At 35.1% G+C, this 26,484-nt stretch overlaps 1 protein-coding gene across 3 annotated transcripts in view; it reads left to right on the plus strand.

The window, feature by feature from the left end:
• Positions 1 to 26,484, plus strand: part of ASCC3 (activating signal cointegrator 1 complex subunit 3) — a 257,319-nt gene that overhangs the window by 73,995 nt on the left and 156,840 nt on the right. For all 3 annotated transcript variants that reach the window (XM_014964733.1, XM_014964734.1, XM_014964735.1), the window contains exon 11: positions 20,380 to 20,544. In XM_014964733.1, the coding sequence (XP_014820219.1) occupies positions 20,380 to 20,544 (165 nt within the window). The remainder of the gene's footprint in view (positions 1 to 20,379; positions 20,545 to 26,484) is intronic.

The raw sequence follows: 26,484 nt of genomic DNA on the forward strand, positions 1-26,484 counted from the left end.
AAATCAGAGTATTTAGAAGAAAAGGGCAATTCTTATTGAATAGCATGAGTAATACAATGGTACTAATAGTGTTTTTGAAAACACTAGTGTTGCAAATGAAAAGAGAATTTGTGTGAGCTACATTTGCATTGGCAAATACATTTGTCTGATTACTGAACAGAATGCTTTTCTTGAGGAGAGGAAATAGCCTGAAGGACTGAATGTATTTTGACATCTTGAAGATTTGCTGATTAATTGTACTTGTGATGGCTTGGCAGAAGTGAGAAGTGAAGCAGAGACCACAAAAGCATCAGAGCTGAATAGGGCAAGTAGTTCTGAGAACGGCAAATGGCATCAGGACCTTTGAGTAATATGGATGATCACTCTGATAGATTCTGTCAGCTGATAGACTCTGATATTAAGTCATGAAGGCTTTGTTCCCTATTGGAATCTGATACTAATAAAATGGAATAATGCTTTTTTCTTAAGTTCTTATCTGCAATATAAAACTAATCAAGTCTGAAACTATTTGAAGCAAAAGAGGGCTATAAACTTGAGGTGCCTTATGTTTCATCTACAGCTTTCTTTTTCTGATACGCTATTTCTCATTTCCTGCACTTTTAATAAGGTACTGAGATGCTTCTAGGTAAAAGCAAATAGTGAACTTGATTCCTGCTACTTTTCTTTTCCTAAGGAAATGTAAACACATAAATTTTGTTAATTTTTAGTGCATTATATGCTGTGATATTCTGCTCTATATGTGCTTTCCATTTCATGCATACATAAAGCCCACTGTTAGAAGCTGAATGTACATATATAGTGTGTAATGTCATCTTACCATGCATGTCAACATACTCATACAAATATGTTTCAATATGGTGATTAAGAATTATGAATATTTTTAATTCAGAATATTAACAGCTCTTCTCCCTTAATAACAATTCTCAGGGTATGATATTGTACTGCCTTTGAACAGAAATAACATGTAGAACACCACTTTTATTCTTTAGATTGACATTGTCAATTGTTATCCCATTTGTATTACCATAGCGTCTTGTGAAACCTATATGAAGTGCTTACGTTGAAAAATTACATAGACTATGCTATCTAAAATGCCTTTGAAAAAGATAATAATATTTTATTTTCCCATCTCTTGATGCTTCATCCCTGTCTAATCTCTTTTTCCTTCTCCAGTATATTTTGTCCATCCCTGTAGGCGCTTACTCTGGTACTAGTCCTCTGTAAGCAGCCTTCATCCCCAATTACATGCCATTGTCTTTTTACTTGGAGTTGTTGAAAACGCCTGTATTACTGATGACTTTAGACACCAGTCTGTTTTCTTCTGAGGTAGAGTGGTTCTTTGCTCTAGAAACTTTGGACATATTAGATGCAATAAAACCTACCAATTTCTTTTGGAACTAAAAGATAGCTGTCATGAAGTGATCATCAGAAGTGTTCCAGAGATTATAAATCTCACAGATAAAGAAGAGCCCTCCTCTTTTCAAATTGTTCATTTCAAAAGAAGAGCTGAGCCTGGTTAATATTCCCTCTTCTGGTATGCCTAGAATGAAAAGTAGTGCTGAATTCAATGCACACTCATGGCTTCAGGAGCAGAATAGTCTCTTTTCATCAGAATTTGGACTGAGAGAGAAAATTTACCAAGAGGACATCAAAATCTAATACAAAGAAGAGGAAAGGACATGTCTCTCTCTTTCCGAGAAAACTTCTAGAATATTTCTCAGTAATACAATCTCACTGAAAGACTATTTCCTTTCTTCTGAATTTTCAAAGTTATGCACTATTTAAAATGAGACTCTTCCTTCCTTTAAATGAGGTAAAAATCTTACCTTTCAAACAAGAGAAATATCCCAAAATATTTAGAACAGAAATGCTTGCTAAGGTTTATGGCTAAGTCAAGAAAGATCAAAATCTTTTTATATAGTGGGATTTCTGTATCCCAAAGTCATCTCTATTTCACACTGTCATCTCCATGTGGATTTCCTCCATTTCAGAAGTCTTCACAGTCTGAAAAATAAAGTCTTGCTCCCTCCTTCATTTTTAATGCTATCTTCAGGACAAATTATGTTAAAAAAAAAAAACCACTATCCAACATCTCTTTGAGGCAGTGAGACTTGATAGGACTCCACAGACTGTTACATGCCTTTCAGTCTTACTTTTTTTCTGTAAATGTTCTGTATTTCTTAAATTATTTAAGTTCTGAAAGTAAGACTGTTAAAATAAAATCAGAAGGGACGTGCCTTTGTACACATGCAAATATCTACTGTATTGTGTCTAAATATTTTAAATAGTGTTATTTAAGGGTCTGCTGTTGTCAGTCTCTTCACCAGTAAACAGAGTAGACTCCCAGATGATAGCAGCCTGTTGAACAGCAACACACAGGTCCTTGGGCTGGGCTGAATTCATTTTCCTTGATTTTTGGAGGGAGAAAGTGGAATCTCAAAAGCTTTTGATGGATGGGCAGAAGGAAAAAAAGCTAGTCATTTTTCTAAAAGTACCCTCTTCAGAGATCCAAAATAGAGAGTAACAAAAGGGAAATGAAGACATTATCTGAATTGGTTGAACCTGCATTGACTAGAATCTGAAACTGGAGAAAAAACTTGGAGCCCTCTCCCTTCCAGGTTGGGATCACTTCTGTAACCTCACTGTGCCCATAAAGCTCCCCTCAGAAACAAGTTTTTAATTTGTTAGCATTATAGTGCTATTTCTTGACCCTTTAAAGACAAGGAAGGAGTTTTTTCATGGGTAACATTTTTATGAATTGTATGGCTTTCCCACAGCTTGCTTTATTCCTTACACCAACTTGGGGAAACAGTAAAGCAGGTGAAAAAAAATTGATGTTAAACAGAGAAGCAGTTTGGGGCCTGTAACATTAGTTCTTTGAATTCTTTAACCCTCAGAAATAAAGGCAGTCAACTCTGTGACTTTCTGCGTAGGACTCGTTGTTGTCTTTGATGATGAAAATTATTAGGAAACAAATAAATGTTTGCTTGTATAAGTGGTTTCTGGATAACTTTTCAGCGGGTTCAGGTAATAAGCTTGTTGCTTAGTTGAATTGTCTGTGTTCCTTCTGTTGTTTTTGTTTCTGGGACGACTGCATTGCTTTCTTGAACTGATGTTACTGATCTGTGCATTCGGCATTGTACTTCTTTTTTTTTGGCATCAGGTTTCCAATACCCTAGTGGGATTGTTGGAAGACCTTCTGATTTACTGCTCTTTCATTAATAAATGTGCCTATGACAGCTAAGATTTTGCCAGGGAGGAAAAAGTACTTACACATGATCAAACAGTAGCAGTTTGAATAAAAAATAGTAGTACTTTACTAGGAACTGGAGGTGCTGCCTGTGACCTAAATTAATTTCTAGATTTATGATAGAATCCATTTTGATTTACTAAAATCAGGCTTCCATTCTTCAGAAATTAGAATCGCTACTCTAAGACATTAATTTACATTTTATTTGAAATAATTTATTTTTCAAATGGACAGATATAGGGGTTTATTATACAACATGCAAACTTACTTGCTGTTAGTGCATAATGTTTAGAATTTTAGTACAGATTTTCAGTAACCTACTTTTGTTTAATAATCAAATGCCACATACTCTGATAAAATGTGTAATTGACTGGCATTCTTTGGTATGACTCACTTGGCTAAAATCTCTGTTTAGATTGGGTTGGAAGATGGGAGTTAATTTTTGTTTTAGCAGTAAAATGTAGTTGAAATGATGCCAGATAAAATTACAGTAATTTTGAACAACAGGACAAAAAAATGTTCTATGTGCTCTGTACTTTAACTACATAAGGTGTGTAAGGATATAAGGGGGTTTTTGTAATTGCATTCTTGGTTGTGTGTTCCCTTTTACTGGAAGTAATTATGTTCATGCCTGACTTAGCTCCATTTCCTACAAGTTTTTCCAAATCTTTTTGAAAACAAAGTTTTGAGTGTTTTTACTTTTTTTTTTTTCCCTTTCTTTGGTAGGGAATTCTTTTTTCAATGAACTTATGTAACTCTTCGGTGTTGTACTTCAGCACTTAAATGAAAATATACAAATATTCAATTTGGATGAAGAGCCCTTGCTATAAGTATATGTTCTGTTTTTCCTCTCGAGTACACACATTTTTTCATTTACTTTAAGCTTTATCAGAATAAACTCAGTTTTAATATATCTGTACTTGAAGGACTTGCCATTAATCACTGTCTCTGCAGAGGTTTGATAGTATAGTGGAACTTTAAAAGTACTAGTGTACAAATATAAGAAAAATAATTGTATTTTGGATACACCATTGATCCAGACTGCAACTGAATCTGTTGAGAGGAATGCTATTGCTCTTTGGTTGTATGGCTAAGACCAACAGTGTCACCTGCAGGTGAATCAAGTAGATTTCTTGATTTTTCAACTGGAAATTTCAGACATACAAGAGAACTAGTTAAGTTATTTATTGAAAACGTAAGATCTAGTTTAAAAACATTCCAGTGAATATCTTAAATGAATTTTGCTGCTTATTCTTGTTACAAAATTAACTGCAAATATGTAATTCAAAATATTTTAAGAAGTGCTTGCTAAAAAATTTCAAATCATTCTTTGAAGTGCATAGAAGTTTATTGAGGATATTCTGCCCATTTATTATTTAAAATCCTAGACTGAAAATGCATGTGATTTATGATGTTAAAATTTGTTCACTGCTTATGTTTTTATAGAAGTAAAAAACATTGTTTATCAATGTTTCATTGTTTATGAATCATTGTTTATCAGTGATTCATCTCAATTCATTGTGGTAGAAGTGAATATGAAATTAGATGTCAAAAGTATTGCACTAGGATTAAAAAAATTGAATTAGTAAACACTTTTCAAATTTGTATATGTAGAAGATTGCTCTTAGATTATTGCATCTGTTAGTTCAATACAACAGATACTAATGATGCCGAAGTTTTTCTGAAAGTAGAATAACATGCAAATTTAAATTATGTTGAGAGGAAGCCTGGTTGGAGCTGCTAAATTGCCCTCCCACTTGTGCAGTAGAGTGCTGGGGCAGCTCTGTGGGGCAGCTGCCAGTGAGCTTTCTATTCCTTTTATGGCACTCCAGTGGGAGATATATATACATATATGGGTATATCAATCAGTCTTGTGGATGCTGAGCACAGAAAGAATTGAATAGCTTTGTGTAGACTCTCACATATTGGCTAGTCAGCTGTAGTATTTAGAGACCTCAAAGTTAAGTGGTTAATTTACATAAGATTCAGTAGTGGATTAAGCCTATTTCTTGGGTCTTCACAGACACCAGTTTTCATTTGTGCTGGTTTTAAGAGTGTCTTTGTCATTTAAGAAAATACTTCAGACAGTGGCATCAAAAACCAGATTTTACTTTATGTCAAAGGCATAGTGCGAAGCACAAGATTTCTTTGCTGCTCCTTCCACTTATTTGATCTTGCTTTACAGTGTTTTACACAGCCCATCTTATGTAGTTGTGTACTTGCCAAGTTCTATTCACTACTTACTCCGCCCCTCAAAACAGATCAGGGTTACCAAATCAATGTAACATTTGTACTGGGGCAAGGGGGAGAGAAGTGAGTTCTTAATATAGTAGAAAGTTACGAAGACTTTTAATTCAGTTGTGTGCTAATATGTAAATTTTGTAGGTCCAATATTTTAGCTGTAATAAGTTCAGTTAGCTTAATGCGTTTGTGTCATGCAGCACGATTCTGGAGTTGCAATCTTTTATGCAGAAATTAAAGTGTTCGCTTAACGTGCTTCAGAAAGTGTATTGTGTGTAAGGGTGTTTCTAATATGTAGGATTATTAACCAAATGCTGTGGTGTTGAAAACAGATCAAATAGCACGTTACCGCAGTGTTTTCCACACTCCTTTATAAATCACTTAATGAGGATATGATACTAATGAGTTTAGTAAGCTACTTAAGCATTTTTTAATCTGGATGGAAAACTCAAAGGCTTGCAGACTTTAGGAGTCTCTTGTGCTCCTTGAATTTGTTATTCGTAGTTGATGCCTGCAAGCTCGAGGGTGGTTCATCCTGGTGAGCAGGAAGTCAAATGAGAGTGGCAGGAGGCCTGCAGGACGTGAGGAGGAGACATGCCAGAGGCGGGTGCAGGAGCAGGTGACCCGGGAGGATTGTAGTTGCTGTTTGAGCATGAAGAGACAGGGTTAGGTAATCCAACACCCAGGAGTGCATCTGAAGGGCAACAAGAAAGGCTTCCATGAGTGTATTGCAAAAGGAAAACTGGGGAAAACCACTGCTAAATGGGGCAGGGGACCTGATGACAAAGGATTTGTAAAAGACTGAGGTACTTAATGCCTTCTTTGCTTCAGCCTTTATTGTTAGCACTGGCTTTCAGGAATCCCAGGCCCCTGAAACAAATGGGAAAGTCCAGAGAAGGCAAACAGCACTTGGTGGAAGAAAGTTGGATTAGGGAACATGCAAACAAACTGAGCATAATACAAGTCAATACAATCTGATGAGACTCACCCAGAAGTCCTGAGGGATCTGGCCAGGGTCATTGTGAAGTCTTTCTCAATTACCTTTGTACAGTCATGGTCATCTTCTGTCAGGAGACAGAGTGCACCCTCAGCAAGTTTGCAGATGGTACAAAACTGGGAGGAGTGGTTGACAGATCAGATGATTGTACAGTCATACAGAGGGACCTTGGCAGGCTGGACAAATGGGCCAACAGAGATCTCATTAAGTTCCAGAGTTAAATGCTATGTCCTGCACAAGAGTGGGGGGAATACTCCTATGCAGCAGTTCAGGCTGGGGCCCATCAGCTGGAAAGCAGCTTCCTAGAAAAGATACAAATGTTCTGGTGGACAACAAATTGCACATGAGCCAGCAATGTCTCCTTCAATCTGGGCTGCATTCAGAAGAGTGTTGCCAGCAGCTCAAAGGAGGTGAGCCTTCCCCTCTTCTCAGCCCTGGTGAAACATATCTGCAGTGCTGGGTCCAGTTCCGGGCTTCCCATTATGAGAGGAACGGGGACATTCTAGAGCAAGTCTGGCAAAGAGCCATGAAGGTGATTAAGGGACAGGAAAATGTAATACATGAGGAGAGGTGAAGGGAGCTGGGGTCATTCAGCCCGGGTATGAGAAGGCTTAGATAGATGTGATCAATATGTATGAGTGCTTTGTGTATTCATGTGTAAAGACTGAGCCAAACCTTAGCAGTGTCCAATGAGAGGACAAGACGCAATGGACACAAACTACAATATGGGAAATTATCTGTAAACATAAGATTGGGGCTTTTAATTTTTTTTTTCCTGTGGGGGTGGTCAGACACTAGAAGTTTGTCTAGAGAAGTTGTGGAGTCTTCACCTTGGAGATACTCAAAATCCATTTGGCCATGGTCTTGAGTAGACTCCTCTAGGTGCCTCTGTTTTGAGCAATGGGTTGGACTGGAAGATTTCCAAAGGTGCCTGCCTTCCAACCTTATCCATTCTGTGATTCTGTGAAAATCAAGATTAGCCTATTTTGATGGAATTGCCTATGTGATATTTACTGCGTGTATCAATAAAAGATGAGTAGGGAACCATTTTAGACACCATTTTACCTGTTGCAATGTTCCTCTATAGTGACTGAAGATGACATTTTGTTAAATAAATTTCAGATTTTCTTTCCCAGTGATGGAAGGCTAATAATCAGTATGATTTTCATATTTTTATATGTAAAATTAAGACTAAAAATCCTTAAAATACTTTGTTTGAATGTTAAATTCTGAAGTGCAGTGAATCTCAATAAGTAACAATAAAGACTGTTTCTATTGAAGTTCTTAATAGCAAAGAATCTGAAATTGAAGTACTTCATGGTGTGAACTAACTGTTCATCTTTATGTGAATAATAATGAATTTATTAAAAATACCAAATAAAATATTATTATAGGGTTTTGTCTCTGAGGCTTTTTACATCTGAGGATGTAATCTTCAGTAAAACTTGTAGGAATATAATTTTCAAGAGTGTCTATTATCATTAATATTTTATCTATGAAGAACTTGGAAGAATGATTTACTTTTGTTGGTTTTAATGGTCTTTTATAGCTGAAAAGGTTCTGTGCAAAAGGAATCCATGTGTCTATGAAATTACTGAACAACTGTTTTCCTCTTCAAAATACTTTTTTTAAGCACAGTAAATTTTACAGGATAAAAAAGCAGTCTTTTATAGTTAATGCAAATGATGCATTAAGTTAGACCCTTCTCCCAGAGTACAATTTAAAGGTACTCAGAAGTCCAATTATCTTTGATTTAGATGTAAAAATTGCAGAATAACAGCTGTGCCTGCTGAGTGAATATTCCTCTGCAAAAAGATAGCTTATTTGAGTAGAGTTGAAGACAGGTTGCTCAGGGAATGTTTGCCTCTTTTGGCTCTTTTCCAAATTTAACTGCTTCTGGTCATTTGAAAATGCAAGTAAATTACAAAATAGCATCAAAAGCAATTTAGAATTTATATTCTCTAAGTTGTCATTTTGCATGTTACGAGTATTTTAGGTTGTTTAGCATTTATTGTGACTACTTGTGGAAAAAACCCACATACTTCAAATTAATACTTAGAAATACTACAGATAATCTTGTTAAATTTGCATTTACAGCTTTTTCTATACTACTTTTTGATATAAATATGCATACTTTTTTCTCATAAATTACAATTTAAAAAAAATCTTTGATACTAAGGACTAACTTTACATGCATACATGCAATAACTATATTGAAATATACTCTAATTACAATAGAATTACATATATATAATATTAGTGTAAAGTATTAGTATAATAAGAGTATTTTATTAGCATGAAGTGTATAATAGCAGATTTTATAACACATAGTATTATCAGAGTATTTATTAGTAACATTAAGTTATTAATATAGAGTAGAATTAGAATATTTAGGATATATGTTATATATATTTATTTAGAATTGAAATTTGAAAGATGTTTTTTAATTGAAGGTTTGAGAACGTTTACCTTGGTGTGAATGCAACATTAAGTTCAGTTATGTGCACTAAGCTGATTTTAAAACTGTACAAAATAGTATGAGAATTAATCTAATTTGTCCTTCTGCAAAACCAGATATAATACATATATTCCACTATTGATAAATATTGGTCTAATTTGATCTTAACAATACCCTGGTCATGGTGCTTTCCTAAACTTCCTGGGGAATTTGCTTCAGGGGTTATCTGTCTTTCCTCTTAGAAGATATTTTTATTATTATTTTTAACAGAAATGTATTTTCAACATAAATCCTACTCAAATTTTATGGTGACTTTCTTTATCTGAATGCCTTTCTTTGCAATCCACCGCTGCTTGCATTTTGAAGGCTCTTGTAGTTACAGTTATCTCTCTTCAGTCACGTTTATTTAGGCTAAGCATCAATTCATTTAAACTTTTCATAAAGGTCATGCTTCATTTATGTTTAGTCATTCTCATTTTTCACTTCTGGACTCTCAGTTGGTTTGCACTTCTTGAATTAAGTTGCCCAAAACATAATGTATTGCCCCAAGGTCATGCTGCTGCTGAGCTGAGTGGAAGGTTTATTTAGCATGTCCAAATAACAGCGTTTCTATTCCAAGGCTTCATTTTTTGAAACAGCATAGCATTTTTGGTTCATGTGCACACTGGTCTGCTTTCTCATTTCCCTCTCCAGCCACTTGTTTTACATCCTATGTTTGTTGAGATAATTATTCCTAAGTGTCAGATTAATCTCTTTTGGCTTTAGCTGTGTAAAAAAAGTTAGGCAACTAGTCTAAACTGGTTGCACAGACTGGTAGGGAGAACACTATAGGAAAAAAGACTTCTAAAGCTGATTCGTACTAAGAGGGTTGAAATGAACCAGCTAGAGGAAATCTATAAAGCTAGTTTAGGTGGTGAATTTCTAAATTAGCAGGTAGGATAGGCAAGATGAATCTCATCCTCAGTGTAGAATCTTGAAATTGTATTACTGACTGTCATTCATTGATGCATAAGTTAATCTTTAATTTATTAAGGCATTTTTGAATTCTTGCTCCATCCTTCTATGCATTTACAGCTCCGTGCAGCATAATGTCAATTGAAAGTTTAGTGTGTATAATCTTTAGTCTATCATTAGGATTATTCCTGAAAATATGCGATAGTATTGAGGTGGATAGGTTCCGATGGACCTCGATTTGATTTCATCCTTTCATTACAACAGCAAACTGTTGGTGTTTCCACTGAGTGCTTAAAGGATCCTGCTGAAATCCCAAGGGTGTGCTAGTTTTTAGTTAATATAACTGGAGAATATAAATCTGACAATCATAGAGTAGGTCTGTTGCAGTCACCTTCAACACTGGTTGTCATTAACACTAGCATACATAATTTTCTCTGGAGTGTAGACTTTGAAAGTAAATTTCATGAAACCACATTTGCATGAAAGCAGATGAATTGGTGTTTGGGTTGTCATTTTGTGAACAGGTGTCAGAAAATTGGCTTTTAATGCAATTTCTGTTTAACATCAGCATCTCATCCAAATCAAGAAACCTTTCTTCATCTTACACTTAATATGCCTCTGAGTCGGTGATTTACATTGATTCTCAAAAAAAAAAAAATGGTTTGAGACAAAAAAACCCCATGACTTTGCTTCCTCTTGCATACAAATCTGTGGGGGGAAAAACCCAAACAACCTGTTCAGTTAAAGGAAAGGATATTTGATTCAGTTAAAAAAGATATTTGGAACAAAATTTCACTGGTGCAGTCTGGTCTTTTTTCATGTAATATTGGGTAAATCCGCATCATGGGGTAATGCTTTACAGGGGCAGAACAGAGGGGAAAAAAACTGATTGAGAACAAGTGCTTCTTGAAGAACTTCTTTCCTCACCTTTAGAGAAAAAATTATCTCTGAGTTCCAGAGAATAGGTATTTCATTACTGATTAATTTTTTTTTTTAATATGAGGAAAAGAAACTCTTTCTCCCCACACTGTGGCTAATCTTAAAATAAAAATAAATAAATAAATGGGTATAAATGTGCCAACAAAAGTTATTCTGAACTTTTTATATTTACAGTTAATGACACGTAGGACATTGTGATGAGCTTTAAAAGTGTGCCAGTATATATATGTTGGAAAAAACGGTAGCTGAGATAGGAGACAAACATAAAAGACTAAAGTTGTGCAACCCAAGCCTAAAGTTTCCCTGCAGAACAGAGGAGGAATGACTTTGAAACCCTATTTCTTGCAGCTTTGAGAGAAAAAAAGAAAAATGAAAACAAACAAACAAAACCCTTACCAACCAAGCAACAATATTGCATTTCTCAGAAACATCAGTCTAGTCTCAAAAAATGTTCTTTTACTTAGTTTTTCCTTGTAAATTCTTATACAGTAAACAAACTATCAACATTAGCACAAATATTGCTATAATGTTGTTTAAAAACATACAAGAATACACTCTACACTCATGTTTTGTTGTTATTCTACTGTGTCTCTGTTCTATATGAAGAAAGGGCTGGGAGAGAAGAAAATGCAAAATAACTCTGGGAAGACTTGAAAACAAGCAGGCTGGATGCAGTGTCTCAAGAGACAGGCACTTGCTGAAAGTTGTCAGATCTGATTAAGGGAGCTATTGGCATCAATCAGACCTGACAGTAGTATATCAGAGGTTAGTATAACTATAATTAGTGAACTGATTAACAGCACAGAGGAAGAGGGTAATGTTTTGGATCAAACTCCTTTAAAACATTTAGATCGTTATTTAAACTTGAAATCTGAGTGATTAATTTTATATTTTACAACATAAGAGCTAAATTTCACAAAGCATTCAAGCTGTTCTTCCTCACTGTGGTTGATAAAATAAGGTTTATACTGACTCTGAAGAGTTTTTCCCTACAAAAAAATTAGGGAGCAGGTGCACTTATCATGTTACTTCTCAGTACAGCTATTGTGATCCCAATGTGTATTGTTTTCTATAGTTTCTCCTCAGATTAATGTAACTACTCCACATGTAAAGCTTTATATTCTTTTAGTAAAAATATAAAAAACTTCAAGGCTTTCACAGCAGCAACAAAAAGGAATTCTTCTGTCTGATTCATCAGCCTGACTGGGTGTACTGAGTTTGATTCCAGTTTATTTTGGCTCTGTCAGAGTCCATTGTATTGAGGTTTAAAAGTAGTGTTGAAACTTATAAATGAATTTTGTAATCGCTAGGGCATCCACAACTTTGTTGAAAATATAAAATTTTAAATCTTACTGTACAAACCTAAATCTGTTAATCATAACTGTGAAACTGAGTATACAACAAATAAAACAATACAGAAAAAAAATCAGTTCAATAGGACATGCCAGATGTGTCATAAATACGTTGCTGTGCTAAGGCGATGTGCTGATACGTTGTGAATCTGTTGCATCCCTGGCTTCTGAAAAGGAACTAAATCATCCTGAGTTTCTAGGATTAAGTTAAAAATAAAATACGCTGAACAAAGTTACATTTCTTCAGTTAAAAATTTATTTTCCATTTTAATGAGTTCTGAGTGGCAGCTGTTAGAATTTCTGTTGTTCCCTTGCTGGTTTCTAGACCTATTGTTGATTGGTCATCGGTGTTAGCTTTGGTGGGTTATAATTGCTGCAAATATGCATCAATATGATACACCTTTGTAAGTCTCTAACATGAAAAACTCAGTCATTCATGTTGATACTTTTTGTAAGTATGGTTGTATTATTGAATGTTTCTAAGATGCTTTTATATACACATATGTATATGTGAGCCTGTATTGCCATTATTTTAGATCACAAATCCATATAACATCATCTCTTCAGCCAAATGGGCAAACTGCTCGTCTGTGCATCTTTGCATTGTGAGGAATCTGCTTTATTGGAGGCAATTGTGTAAAACAGAGCATCAAATGGTTGTCTTTGATTTATGAAAAGCAAAATATTTCTGTTCATTATTTATTACTTCCTACTTTCCTACCTCGAATTCTTGTTGTGCATTGCTGCCCTCTGTTTTACTTTCTATATGTTTATTCCACTCCCTGCCTGAGCTCCAGCTCACATGAGGTTTTGTGAAATGCTTGAATAAATCATACAGAGTAAGAGTGCAATAAAAAGAGGAATAAAAACAGCATTAAGAAAGGGACTTGCAGGCTGCTGCTCTTGTAACATATTTTGATTAAGTTTTACCTCAGAGAGCGCCAAAATGGTAAAGTGTCCCTCATGGGGTATGATATCACGTATCTAATATTAAAATTTGCGAGAAGCTCCAAAGCATTACTGATTAGAAGGGGAATATTTCCAAACTGTAGGAAGCCCCAGCGTAGCGGCTCTCCCTGTGGAATTGCAAAATAAGCTGCATTGCAATGAGAGGTTGCTCTGGGTGGCTGTGTGTACTTGTGTGCAGTTCTCTCTGTCTCCATTTCTGCGCATGTAAAGCTCTTGCAGTGAATTTGCTGCCAGAACAAAGCACCAAGATAAACAGTAATAGCATGAATAGAGTAAACTGTGTAGTTTGCCCACCCCGCTTTGCCAAAAAGCTGTCAGGAGATGAGCAGTGCTGGCTGTGACTGAGCAAGGTTTCCTCTAGGATCAGCCACATCTTCAATGCTGTTTTCAAGTGTGGTAAGAGGAAATTATAGATGTGTGTAAAGAAGTGGGAGAAGGAGAGAGAAGACCAGTAGCAAGCCTTTAGAGGACAGATGCTCACATAGCCACGGGCATCAGGTGGCTTTTATAATAAGATTTGTTTTTCTTTTTCCTTTTCTAAGGTTACTGAAATAGTAACAGGGTTACTTAAAAGAAAGTGGGAAAGGTAATAAGAAATGTTACTGCAAAATGAAAAAGGAATGACTGTTAAGAGCGTGAAGCATATACGGAATGAAATTACAGTGGAAATGTGCATTTCTTGTTGATTTAATCAATGCCTTGAGAAACAATATTGTGAACTTCAAAGAGAAAGATAACATAAATGGAGTATTTGCTGTTTATTTCGCAGCTATTCTAATGATTTCAAAGCAAAAAGGGAGCAGTGCTTTCATATAGGTATGCTAAATAGGAAAATATCTCTCTTGTGCTGCAGGGGTGTGATGACATATGGTCATGAAATGCTTGTGGATCTTGATCCAGCTTTGGGAAGATAATTTCATTTTGGAAACTACCCATAACAAACAAGCTTTATTATTGTGATCATTTGACATCCACAGTATTTTTCCCATGTGGAAGCCTCTGAATTTCTTGGTTTTAATCTTGAGCTTATTCTACAGTTTCTTTCTAGAAAGAAAGATAGATAGTAATGCCCAGTGCATACAGCAATATGAATTCAGACTTAACAAGTCAAATGTTTGAAAGTATGTGTTTAACATTGTATGTATTTTTACAATTCTGATATAAGAAAGACATACATATCTACATTCTATATTAAGAAAAGATGTTGGAACTGCATATTAGTTCATATTACTACGGCTCTGCGTACAGTAGGGCAGTGGGCAGGTTTATTTCTGGAATAGTGCTGATACTCAGAATATCAACACTGTCCAGTCTAAGTACTGGTACAAGGTACCTTTCTACCTTTTATGTTACAGCAAGCTACATAACCACGTATTAAAATACTATGTGCTCATGCACAGGGCATGTGGGTAAACAAACAATAGAGAATATTAATATAGTGCTTTATTAGAAAGGACTTGCATACTGCATTTATCAGTGCACTATAAGAAACTGTGTAGTAAAGTACTTGAAGCCCTACAGGATGGTGATTTTATGAGATCTATGGTGAGCTGTAGGTGCATTGTAGTAGAAAAACTTTGTGTACCATAGTAGAGTACTTATCTGTTCTTGCCTAGATGAGAACAAAGTCTGTTGCTGTGGTTGGTTCTTTTAAGTGATGGTCTTGGCTAAATGTTAAGATTGACTCTTAATAGCGGTTGTTATTCCTGATGACAGGTATTTGCTGCTTCTCTGAAAAATTCCCAAAAAAGGTGGTTTTCCCACCTTCTGTGAAAACTTCCATGTGCAGTTGCACACCGGCTTGCCATCTCTAACAGTTCTTAACCTAACATTTGCATAAGCCTATTAAAAAAAAATAAATCAAACACTTTAAGTTACCATGATTCTGGAAAACACTCTACATGAAGAATTACTGCTGTAAATCATTTGTGAACATGGTAGCAGGAAAATTAAAACACAGAAGTGAATGCTAAGCTGAAGATGAGTGAAGAGTTTGGGAGGTGGAACGACTGCTCTATTTGTGCAGTTGTAAGAGTTTTTTCTCAAAAGATTTTGTTTCATGCATCCTCTGGTTTGGTGCTTCAGAATCTTGTACGCCTTTTGCCATCTTTGTTATTTTCCTATTCAGAGCTTTTAATTAATCAATTTAATTAAGGTTAGTCAACTGGGTTTGTTTTACTGGCTAATTCTAGTGCCTGTAAGATTGGTAATTCTTTATTTGGACTAAAAATCTAGTGGTTGATACCAAATTTTGTAGTTCCTCAAAAACCTTTACTCATTGATTTTGTAAAAATTAGTTTATTGAACAGCTCACTGGCAGCAAGACCTGCTTTCTGAGTGGTACTGATTACAGCAGACTAGTTTTCAGTCTTCTGTTCCTGCTGTTTGTTGGGAGTGTGTCATTTTTATTCTCAGGAATGTCCATATAATCTCTGCCATAAGAAAATTAAGAATGTATTTCCTTCATAATAACTTAATCAATTCATTCAAAAGTCTTGTATTTAAGTAATAGTTGAATTCTGTTTATCATGTGCATCAGGAATAAAAACTTAGAAAATCTGTTGGAAGAGAAATTGCCAAAGGTATGATTTGGCTTGTAGGTTGTTTACTTAATCACAGTATGCAAACTTACATAAACCCATTTTTGGTCCCAAAATTTAGGTTGTTATAGGTTGCTAGGTTGCTTTGTCTGATAAAGCAAAACTCTAAAGTGAGAATATGTTTAAAATTTGCCATACATACCTACTTTACTAATGATGCCTTACCTTCCAGAAAGGTTTGAACAAATGTAAGGTAGACTATTTTGAGAATCCCCTTTTAAGAAAATGGAACGGGTAGAATTTAATTTACTAACCTGATGATTCACAATCAACTGTTCTCCCTCTTTTTTGTAATGGAAATGGTATGTTGTCTGAAACAAAAATGGAACACCAGTCCCTTTCTCCAGTCATCTCAGTTAATGTTTAACTTGACAAGTGAGTCAACCAGTTCTTTATACGTTTTGGTTTGACAGTATCTGACAGATAGGAAGAATGACCTAGGGCTTTTCTAATTGTTTTCTGGAAATCATAGTAATTAGGAAGTTATCTATGAGTTTTTTCCTGAGTTTTGATTTATTTTTGTATATATGAAAGGGACAAAAGGTCAGATAAGCATCATATATGCTAACCAGCAGAAAACTGTTCCTGAAAATGGTCTTGAGGAACTTAAAAGCAGTGAATTTTGTAGGATGGGATGTTATAACTAAATATTTTATGCAGCTTGTTCTGAAATATTTTCATATGTGGATATTTGACCTGTAGGAGTGTGTATTTGAAGGGATTGCCATAGTTTTACCAGCCTAAGAGTCTGTGCACAAATTATTCAAGCAGAAAGCAGATGATAAGCATGTGCAAGATGTGTTTGGGAGAACTTAAAGCAGAAAAAAGCCTCAAAGGATTGCAAGTGAGCTATTGAAAAGGTAAAGCTGCAGGCTGTGCTAACTGCTAGAAATTAATGTTAGACTCTAAGAAATTAATGGAAGATCATTTGATTTCAGTGAGACTGTACGTCTTTTCAGACAAAGAAAAACCCTAAACAGCAACAAACCCCAGCATTTTTCAACACAATCTTCTGAAACCGTGGTGAAAATGTAACTTTCTTTTACCATAAAGTCTGGCTTCCAAGGGGACTGAAGAGAAGCTGACAAAAATATTTAGCGAATCGTGCAATTATAGAAAAATGCGTTTTCACAGTTATTCAAAATTTTGTTAATTGATCGTAAAACATCAGGTAGTGTCGTCCCTTCTGACTTCATTTTTCAAAGTGAAGTCATTAGAATTTTTTGAGTTCTTGCTTGAACATTATGTAAAGTAATGTAGGGATATGATAAATAACCCCAAAGCGAAATTAAATCATTTTGGTTTGAAAGATACATATTTTTTTTTAAACCATTATCTTTTTTCTTTTGGTATAAAATGGAAATTGAGCATCAGTCTTCACCTAAGACAGAAGACTTTGTGATAAGCCCATGTTTTGCCTCGTAGAAAAAGTCAGTGTGGAATAGTTACAAATGATAATCCAAAAAGCATTGGAAAAGGAGAATTGTATGTGTGGAGAGAAATTTAAGTTGACAGTAAAAATATTGACAGTTAACCCGTTTCTATTCAGCCATACCCTAATACAAAAAACAGATTGAAATGTCTTGCATGAGTTGCAGTTCATTAAGCAAATGTGACACTTTATTTTCTAGCTATTTCAATACTGGAAGAGGTGAAGTGGTGAAATAGCAATATAAATGAACACGCTTCTCAGTGTGCTGACAACTCAAGTTAAAGTGAAAAAAGAAAATATTAAAAAGATGTTTCAAGGCTTGGTTACTGTGTCCTTCCCTTGCCCCCAAACAGAAAGCACAATCCTTTGGCTGAATCTGAGTTTTGAATTTATAACATGATCGGTAAAATACCTTGTCCCCGAAAATGAATTATAGAATTACAGAATACGTGCCACTACCACATTTAAAACTAATTATGAGATGGATCATAATGCTGCTTTGTTTATTGTTTTAACTGAAAAAATAATCTGTACCTTTGTTAACGTTTGCCGATAGTCAACATTTTTTTTTAGCTGATATTTTTAATTAGCGCTTTGTATATTTGAATTCAATTTATGGTTTGAGACTACAGAGCTCATTTGTGTGGGGTTTTTTGCAGGATTTTTTTTTTCTCAACTGTAATTTCTATCTGCAAAATAAATAGAAGAACCAACCATATTTTCTGGCAAGACATTCTCTGGTCTTACTAAATGAGCCAGTATATCAAGTATAGCTTTTAATTCAGGTCATTACTTTGAGTAACGTTGCTGTTTTAAAATAAGATCAAAGTAAATGACCATTATAATGAATACTTCATCATCACTTAGAAACAGACAAATTAATGATACCGTTTTATATATATATCCTGATAACATGACTGACATTAAAAAAAAAAAAAACTTGTGATCTGAACATTGCCAATTTAGATTTAGCAAATTAGTTAAGTAGCTTGCATTTGTAGTATTTCACACCTTAAAGTCTTAATATGCATTGCTAAATATATTTCCTGACTGTTTGCTAATGAACGTTCTGTGGAAGTACAGCTGCTAATTTTTTGTGGTTGACATGGCTCATATTAAAGTGTTAACAGTTGCATCTGTAGCAGTGTTACAAATCAGTTCATAAATTACGGTCATACGTTTTTACACCTACTATTTTGTAGGGGTACAAGCATTTGAAAAACCTGTATTTGCTAACAAAATGCAGCCAGTAATATTTTAACAAAACATAGAAACACCCCCTACACACCACCACTCTCTCAGTGACATTAGTGACTGAATGAGTCTTTCATGTGTTAAGTGCTGCAGGACAGGAACATCCTTTTCTGTAATATCACAAAGTCTCTTCAGGAGTAATTCTTGGTAATTAGTAAAGGCTGATGTGTTCTAATGGTAAAACAATTGGACTGGAACAATATTGTGAAGCAGTTCAGGGAAAAAATTTTCTCTGAGGAGAATAACTAAATGTTGTTGGGGTTTGTCTTGTGGAGATCAAGTGAAGAAAAAGGTATTCATAAACGCATGTATTTTGTAAGGTGCATTTTTTTCTAATATTTTGAAAGAAACACAGCAGGATGTAAGCAATTGAGGAGGTTCCTGGAGTGCACTGTTGAGAACTTCTTCCTCCAGGTGATGGAGGAGCCAACAAGGAAGGGCTTGGGCATGTGAAGATCAAAGGCAGCCTTGGCTGCAGTGACCACAAGATGGTACAGGCAAATCCATTTTTTTTCTAAAAGATGTAAATATGCTGATGGTACTTGATGTAATTGAATGTTCTAATGTGGAGAAATGCTTTTGCTCAAATTTGGACTAGCAATTTTCAAAAAGGTTTTATAAGTCTCTGCTGACTTTCTGTGTCTGCTCTTCTTAGTCAGGCCCTCGAAGCATTGTTCATAATTACCCAGTGGCTTTACCCCTTCTATTGTATAATTTCTGTGACAATAAACTGGTTTTGGGACTAACATTAATGTGTACCATTTGTACACACCACATTTGGAGGCCACCTGACCTGTCTTGATGTTTTCTTTTTTTTGTCAGTCTGGGATCTAGTGCAGCAATCTTCATTTTTCTTCTTTTTACATTGTGTTCTCACAGATAATAAGATTTTGTTTGAGAAGAAAATGTTATGAATCACATATTCAGTTGTGTTTACGTTATCTGGTCAAATTTGAGATCGGATGCTACTACTATCTGGTCACCATTTAGTTTATGGGTGTTTTAGTGTTCTACCGTGGCTGCTTAGAATATAGCAAAGGCTGAGTAGATGAAAACAATTGCGAGTGTAAGCTTTTGTAAGGACTTATTGCATTTCTATTTCTATTTGAAAAGCTGCTCAGAACTTTTTTGGAGGAGTGAGATGCTTATTCAGAGTGACCACTTCATGCCTGGTTTTAAATTTTAAAATGCTACTCTCTTGAATTCCTCTGTTAAGGTCACACGAAGTAACTGCAGAGTATGTTGCCATGGTGGAGAATGGAGGGTGGTTTGGCAATTGGAGATTGAATGTACCTCAGTTTTATCTGTTTGATAATCTATTACTTTAGGGATTTATGCAAAAAGAGAAGCCATTATAAGAGCATGCAAGAAATGACACCATAATTGGGACTTAGCACTTTTACTACATGAAACAATACAGCTTGGAAGTTACCTTTTCCAGGACTGATGGAAGTTGTTTAATCTGTTTTGCCAGTGCAAGGATCAAGATAACAAAATGTACAACTTGAAAGTACGGGGAGAAGTTAGGAAACTGGGAACTATCAGCTCAAGCTTAGGTACAAGGGAGGGTCTTTACTGTTTACTGTGCTGTGGTGAAGATTAGAATTATTTTATCACAGATAATTTTTAGTGGGACTCATACATTAAATGATTCACACAATTATATAAAGAGTTGATTCTGGATAGCTGTTTAACTGTTTTAATGTGGAAAAATTATACAAATGATGCAGAGTAGCTTGAAGTTATTAGCTGATATTTGCATATCATTTTTCATACTGAATCCTAGTAATGGCCGTCCACTGCATGTAGATGCAGCAACTGTGTCTGCCTCATATATAAAGTACATAAAACTTAAGATAGCTTTGTGAAGTTCTACATTACATTTACTCTCTGGATTTTTCTTTGTAAATATTTTTTTTTTCTGCCCTACTAGATGCTTGTGACTACTCCAGAGAAATGGGATGTCGTGACAAGAAAAAGTGTTGGTGATGTGGCGCTCTCTCAGCTGGTAAAACTCTTGATTCTCGATGAAGTTCATCTGTTGCACGAAGACAGAGGACCAGTACTTGAAAGTATAGTAGCACGTACATTACGTCAGGTAAGAGCAAAAAAAAATCCTCAAAAGAATTTTATTTTGGTTGAGAATAGATAGATTTCGGTGTAAAAGGAGAAATGCCAGACATTGAAATCAAAATGCTTAGGCAGTTTACAATTTATTTTATAGCTATTCTTTACTAAGAATGAAGAAAGAGTTTTGTCTTCTACCTTCTCTTCTGTATTATATTGACTATCAGATTCCTAGGGTGCATAATTTATTACAGAGCTATTTCTATACTTATGATTTATTTACTTAGTTTTAATTTACTTACTGCACAAATCTTATACAAAAGAAGGATTCAGATTTAGGCAATAAATAAGATTGGTCTCAATGGTGAGATGTGCATTTACAAGAGGAATAAAATGTGGAATTTAGGGATGAATAAATAGGATGGAGTTACGATAATAAAGTAATGGTAAGGAGAGGATATAGTGACATTGTCATTCTTTTTTCTTTTTTTTTTTATTTTGGTCTTGCAGAGCAATAGTATGTCAATACAAATAATCTGTAACAAATTAAACACAATTGGTATTGTTATGCCTCTTGTTCGTAGCATGTTAAACGTTTAAAGCCTTTTAGCTTTCAAGATGCTGTTTTCTTGGTAAGATTACAGTAACGTTGTTAAGGCTTGCTGAATCATCTCATTCCAGCTCCTCTAAGAGCAGAATAAAATGGTGTCTGATGTAATCCAGTACAGAAATTCTAAAGTTCCTGTATAAAGAATAACATAAGTAATAATTCCTTAGAAGAAGCTAAACTTGGAAATATTTTTATTTTTTATGGAGAGTAGGGCTTTAGACTACTTCAAAAGTTTAGACTACTTCAAGGGCATTAAAGTTTAACCTGTTTGATATTGTATTTTCTTTCTTGAGTGTTTTTTATAACCTTGTTTTCCTTAAGTATCTTTAAAATAAAGCATCTCAGCTTTTAGCAGTGACCTGCTAGGTCATTGTCTTCATGTCAGATTGCAAGACTTATTCATTTTTTAATGCAAAGTTTTGTGAGACTTGTAAGGTGTAGGCTTCAGCTGTCCGAAATAGATGGCTAGAGCTTTTATCTGCCCTACATTATTCAGCTTGGCATCCTGTTTCTGCTTCATTTGGACACAAATCTCCCATAGATCCTTTTTTTTTCCTGTCTGTCAAGCCTGTGCAGGTAACTCAAGGAATATAAAATCCGAGGCAATTATGTCTTGGGTACTGAATCCTACCCTTCGTGCGTTTATTGTAAGATAGCAGTATCTTGCTTCAACGCTCATTTAAAAAATAGCTCTCTAGGGTGCTTTAATCTTCCAGGATTTCAAGGTTTGTTTTACCTACCAAGCTTGAGTTTGACTCATCTGGAATTGAAGCTACTCATTTGTAACCCTTCCTTAAGTGAAACAGTTAGGAAGAAAAACAAAACACAAATCTTAAAATTAACTATCTCACCACCTTTCTGAAGACCTTGTTTATGAATCTTTGCAAGAAGGTAGCTGAGAGGGAAAATTTACAGTATGAAAGTACACTAAAAAAAACCCCACAGTCAAAGAGAAAACTAAACTACTTGTAGAAATATTCAGAATTATGCAGTAGAAAACAATTCCAGAAAAAGCATTTTGAATTGCAAGCCTCTCAGAGAGCTTGGGGACAAAGAAACAGGAGATGTTTTACCTTTTTAATATGGAAACAAATAATAAGAGGGTTAGTTCTAAAAATTACACTGAAACATTATACTGCAGCATCTGAGCCTGCAAGCATAGCTCTGTGAAGTTTGCAGTAGACATCCATAACTAATTATGAAATTACTAGAACTTTTATTTCATGATTAAAAATATAACAATTTTTTTTATTTCAGAAGGCTCAGAAGGAGTTTAGTGAAAATACTATTACAGATATTTTAAGTGTAAAAATATCACATCTAATAACATTTTAATGATGTTTTGCAAAGAAAAAAATACTTGGTTACATTTTTTTGGTTCTGGTCCCTGTCCTTAGTTCTGTTTATGCATTTTCATGCGAATTCATAAATGTCATGAATGATGATTAGGGCACTAGAAGATCTCTCTTATGAGGAAAGGCTGAGGGACTTGGGTCTTTTTTAACCTGAGAAGACCAGGTTGACGGGGAATCTGATCAATGCCTATAAGTACTTAAAGGGTGGCTGTCAGGAGGATGGGGCCAGTCATTTTTCAGTGGTGCCCAGTGACAGGACAAGAGGTAATGGGCATGAACTTGAACTTAGGAAGTTCCATCTAAACCTGAGGAGGAACTTCCTTGCTTTGAGGGTGACAGAGGCTGGAACAGGCTGCCCAGAGAGGTGGTAGAGTCTCTGTCTCTGGAGACATTCAAAACCTGCCTGGACACGTTCCTGTGCAATCTGCTCTGGGTGGACCTGCTTTGGCAGGGGGGTTGGACTAGATGATCTCCAGAGGTCCCTTCCAATCCCATATCATTTTGTGATTCTATGTCCCCAGAGCAGGAACTAAACCCAGGACATTCAGCCCATTCCTGAAAAATGTCCTTCTGACTTTGATGATTCTGTATGAAACTATTCTTCAGCCCTTAAAAAAAAAAAAACAAACAAAACAAACCAATAAAAAATTCCTCTGACACATCAATTTAAAATATCCTTATGTCAGTTACGCCACTCCAGTAATTGCTGAAATCAATTACGTGATTTGTATACTGGTTTAATGCATCAGAAATATTGACTTTTTTTTTCCTAATTTGTAGTGGAGGGAATCAGAAAGTGATTAGACAAGTAATTCAAAGAAAAATCTGTTGCAGATCAATAGTCACTCGGTCACACTGGGGGCTGTAGTAACCGGGGGCTGTGCTGGCAAATATTATTGACATTTTCCCAGTTTCTGTGCTGTCCCTTTTGGACACTGTGGGAGTCAGTATATTGAAGTAGTTGGATTTTTAACCTGACCTGAAACAGTCATTTCTTGTATCACTTCTAGGACAGAACTGTGATAAATTCCTTTGAATACTGCTTCAGCCTTTTCCATAAATCACTAGTAGCTGCTCTAATACTGATGCGTACCTATGGTTTCATCTGGATGATACTTCCCTAGCTTGTATGTGTGACACTCTTATGAGACAATGTCATGATTGCTGTGCAGGTCAGGATATATAATGTAGTGGCTTTTACATTTTGCAGGTCTTGTTATCGTGTCATATAGAAGCATTTTTTGTTGGAGAGTGTGAGGGCTCTGTTTCCTTAGATGGTGCATAACAGGAAAACAGCCAATGGATTATTTTTTTGGGGGGAGGGGAAGCACTTTTTAAGAATTAGTGTTCAACTACCTGCTTGGGGCTGCAACTGTGCCAGAAAATAATGTTTTGAAATCTGTATTCATGCACTGTACAAATACATTGTCAAAACAGGAATATCCTAATGCATTAGCAGGTCTGTCATAATTTGTACCTCAAAATGCTTGAATTATTCTTGTATTTTCCCCTGGATGAACACTTGAGTCACACCACTTACTGGAAGACTTTAACGTGTTCATTTTAACTTATAGCATTTTTTTGAATCAGGTTGTTTTTAAACCTGGAAGGAGCATATATATTGGAATTGCTGACACTTTTACTCACAGCAGAATGAACAGCATATTTGTGCGTGTTTGCACTTTTCAAATTTTAGAAAATGTTTTTGCAAGTGTTTTAAATTGACTTCGCTTAACATTTTGGTGGGAAAATTGCTTTGAGCTCTCATATACTGTAGGTATAACATCAAACAACTTCTTTGAATCTAATTTATAACTTTGATGTTTAAAGTTTTAGTCTAGAGCATAATGCAGATGTAAAACTGAAATGCTTAAACTTTTTAATCAAACTTTCCACACTTCTTTAATATCTGCTAAGCTTATTAGCTTGAAAGAAAAAAGAAATGACCACTTTTAAAGGACACTGAGTTATTTTGTCATAATTATTCAGAGATTTTGGTGGGTTTTTTGCTGCTTATGGGTATTTTTTCACAAAAAGCATACTGAATATTATACTTGAATGATACATGAGTTTTGATACCTTTTCTCAACAATGTGAATGATAAATTAAATAAAAGGAAATCCATAGCAGAACGTTTGTCAGATTTGGGGGAACCAAAGCTCTTATCTTAGACACACAGACATTGTTCTCATCGCAGTCTCATTCTTCAAATTTGAGTTTCAGTTGCTTTATGTTTTTTATTAGATCAACAAATTTGTTAGATAAGTGTGAGGTGGGACAGTACAGCAGGACAAGCAATTGAGGAGCTTCCTGGAGTGCACTGATGAGAACTTCCTCCTCCAGGTGATAGAGGAGCCAAAAAGGAGAGATGTTCTCCTGTACCTCATAGCCACAAGAGAGGGGCTTTACCTCCTTACTAGAAATCAGAAACAAGCAAGTTCAGAGGTTTCTCGCTCAAAGCAAAATGGCTAATTGTTATCAAATAGGATTTCATATGTGCTTGGAATCCCATTCTTGATTAATAAAATTTGAGCAGTTTAAAAAAAAAAAAAGTCAAGGCTGAGAGGTAATGATCTAAAACCAGCTGATTAGATCTATATATCTTGTGTCTAATGGTGGCTCACCATAGTTTCTGTATGTGTCCTTTGGGGCTAGAGTAGCATTGGCATTTAGTTTGGTTCTTCATTTCTCATCTTGAGTGACTGCTGTTAGTCTTTTGTCTCTTTGATGTTCCTTACGTAGGCTAATCAAGTTTCTCAGCATCTTCTATTACAGGATAAATCAAACAAGCTTACAGAAACCTTCTACAATACTTTTTTGGTTTCCAACTACAGTGTTGTGTGGCTTTTTTCGCTGAACTTTATTTGTGATTGTATTTTGAAAACATGTCAACAAAAGTATGTATAAAACTTTTGTGTTAGTTTTCATAGTGGCAGATACAGGGGTAGAGCATTTTTCTCCTATTACTCAGTTCTATCCTTTTTATGCCTCTAAGAATTGCATGTACTTAATTTGCTAACACATCATCTTTGGAGCTTGCATTCAGATGGGTGTTCATTAAGTCCTCAGACAAAGCTCTTTATAGTTGCTGCAGGATTCGCTTGTTGCTGTAAGAATAGTTCCTGAGAATAGTGACTCATTTTGCAGCTGTGGCCTGTTTTAGAATGAACCAAATTAAAAGAAATTTAGTTTGAATGGGACCATCAACCTAGATCTATCTGTATGGCTGATGCACACATCAGTTATATTAATTCTGCCAATCACCTGTTCTTCTTATCACCAGTTATTTTTTATTTACGGCATATCATGGATAAAATTATTGAATAGAGTTGGGCTTAGAAATCAATTAGAGGCATCCCTTTTAATTGCTGTTTTTCAATTATACATTCTCTTTAAAATCTGTCAGTTCATCAGCTTGTGATAAATTTAATACATGTTTTCTTGCTATTCTGTGATGTTATTTTTAAACAGTATGGTGTGCAGCCATATGTGTGATGCTTTACATGAGTCTAGATCTATCTTGTTATCTTTTCTGTCAAACTCATAGTTGTGTAAAAATGGCTTTTTTAAAAACAACATACTTTTTAAAAACAAAACCTAATCTCCATTTGTTTGGAAAATGTTGTCTATCAGTTATTTGAGTTAATCTTCAAAAGCTTTCCTATTTGCATGCAAGTGATGTCAGGAAGTCATTCTGTATGTCATTTTTTATTATTGATATGTGAACATTTTTCCATTTTTGTGATATATACATGGAGTTTAAAAGTTAATAGTGATTGTGATGGGTTTTATGTTCTTTCATAATATGGTAAAGCAGTTAAACTGATTTGAAGAAGGGTTCATATTTATTTTTGTTTCTTAGTTTGTGAACAAAACTGAGTATAGCATGAAAAAGCATTCTGTCATTCAAGAAAGACTGACGTGGCACTGTGCAGGGCATACGAATCTCTTAATAGGAATATTCAAAAATGTCATTTCTTAAAGCAAAGTATTGCATACTGAATAT

Source organism: Calidris pugnax, unplaced genomic scaffold, assembly GCF_001431845.1.
Source record: "Calidris pugnax isolate Ruff unplaced genomic scaffold, ASM143184v1 scaffold219, whole genome shotgun sequence".
In the NCBI taxonomy this organism is placed as follows: Eukaryota; Metazoa; Chordata; class Aves; order Charadriiformes; family Scolopacidae; genus Calidris; species Calidris pugnax.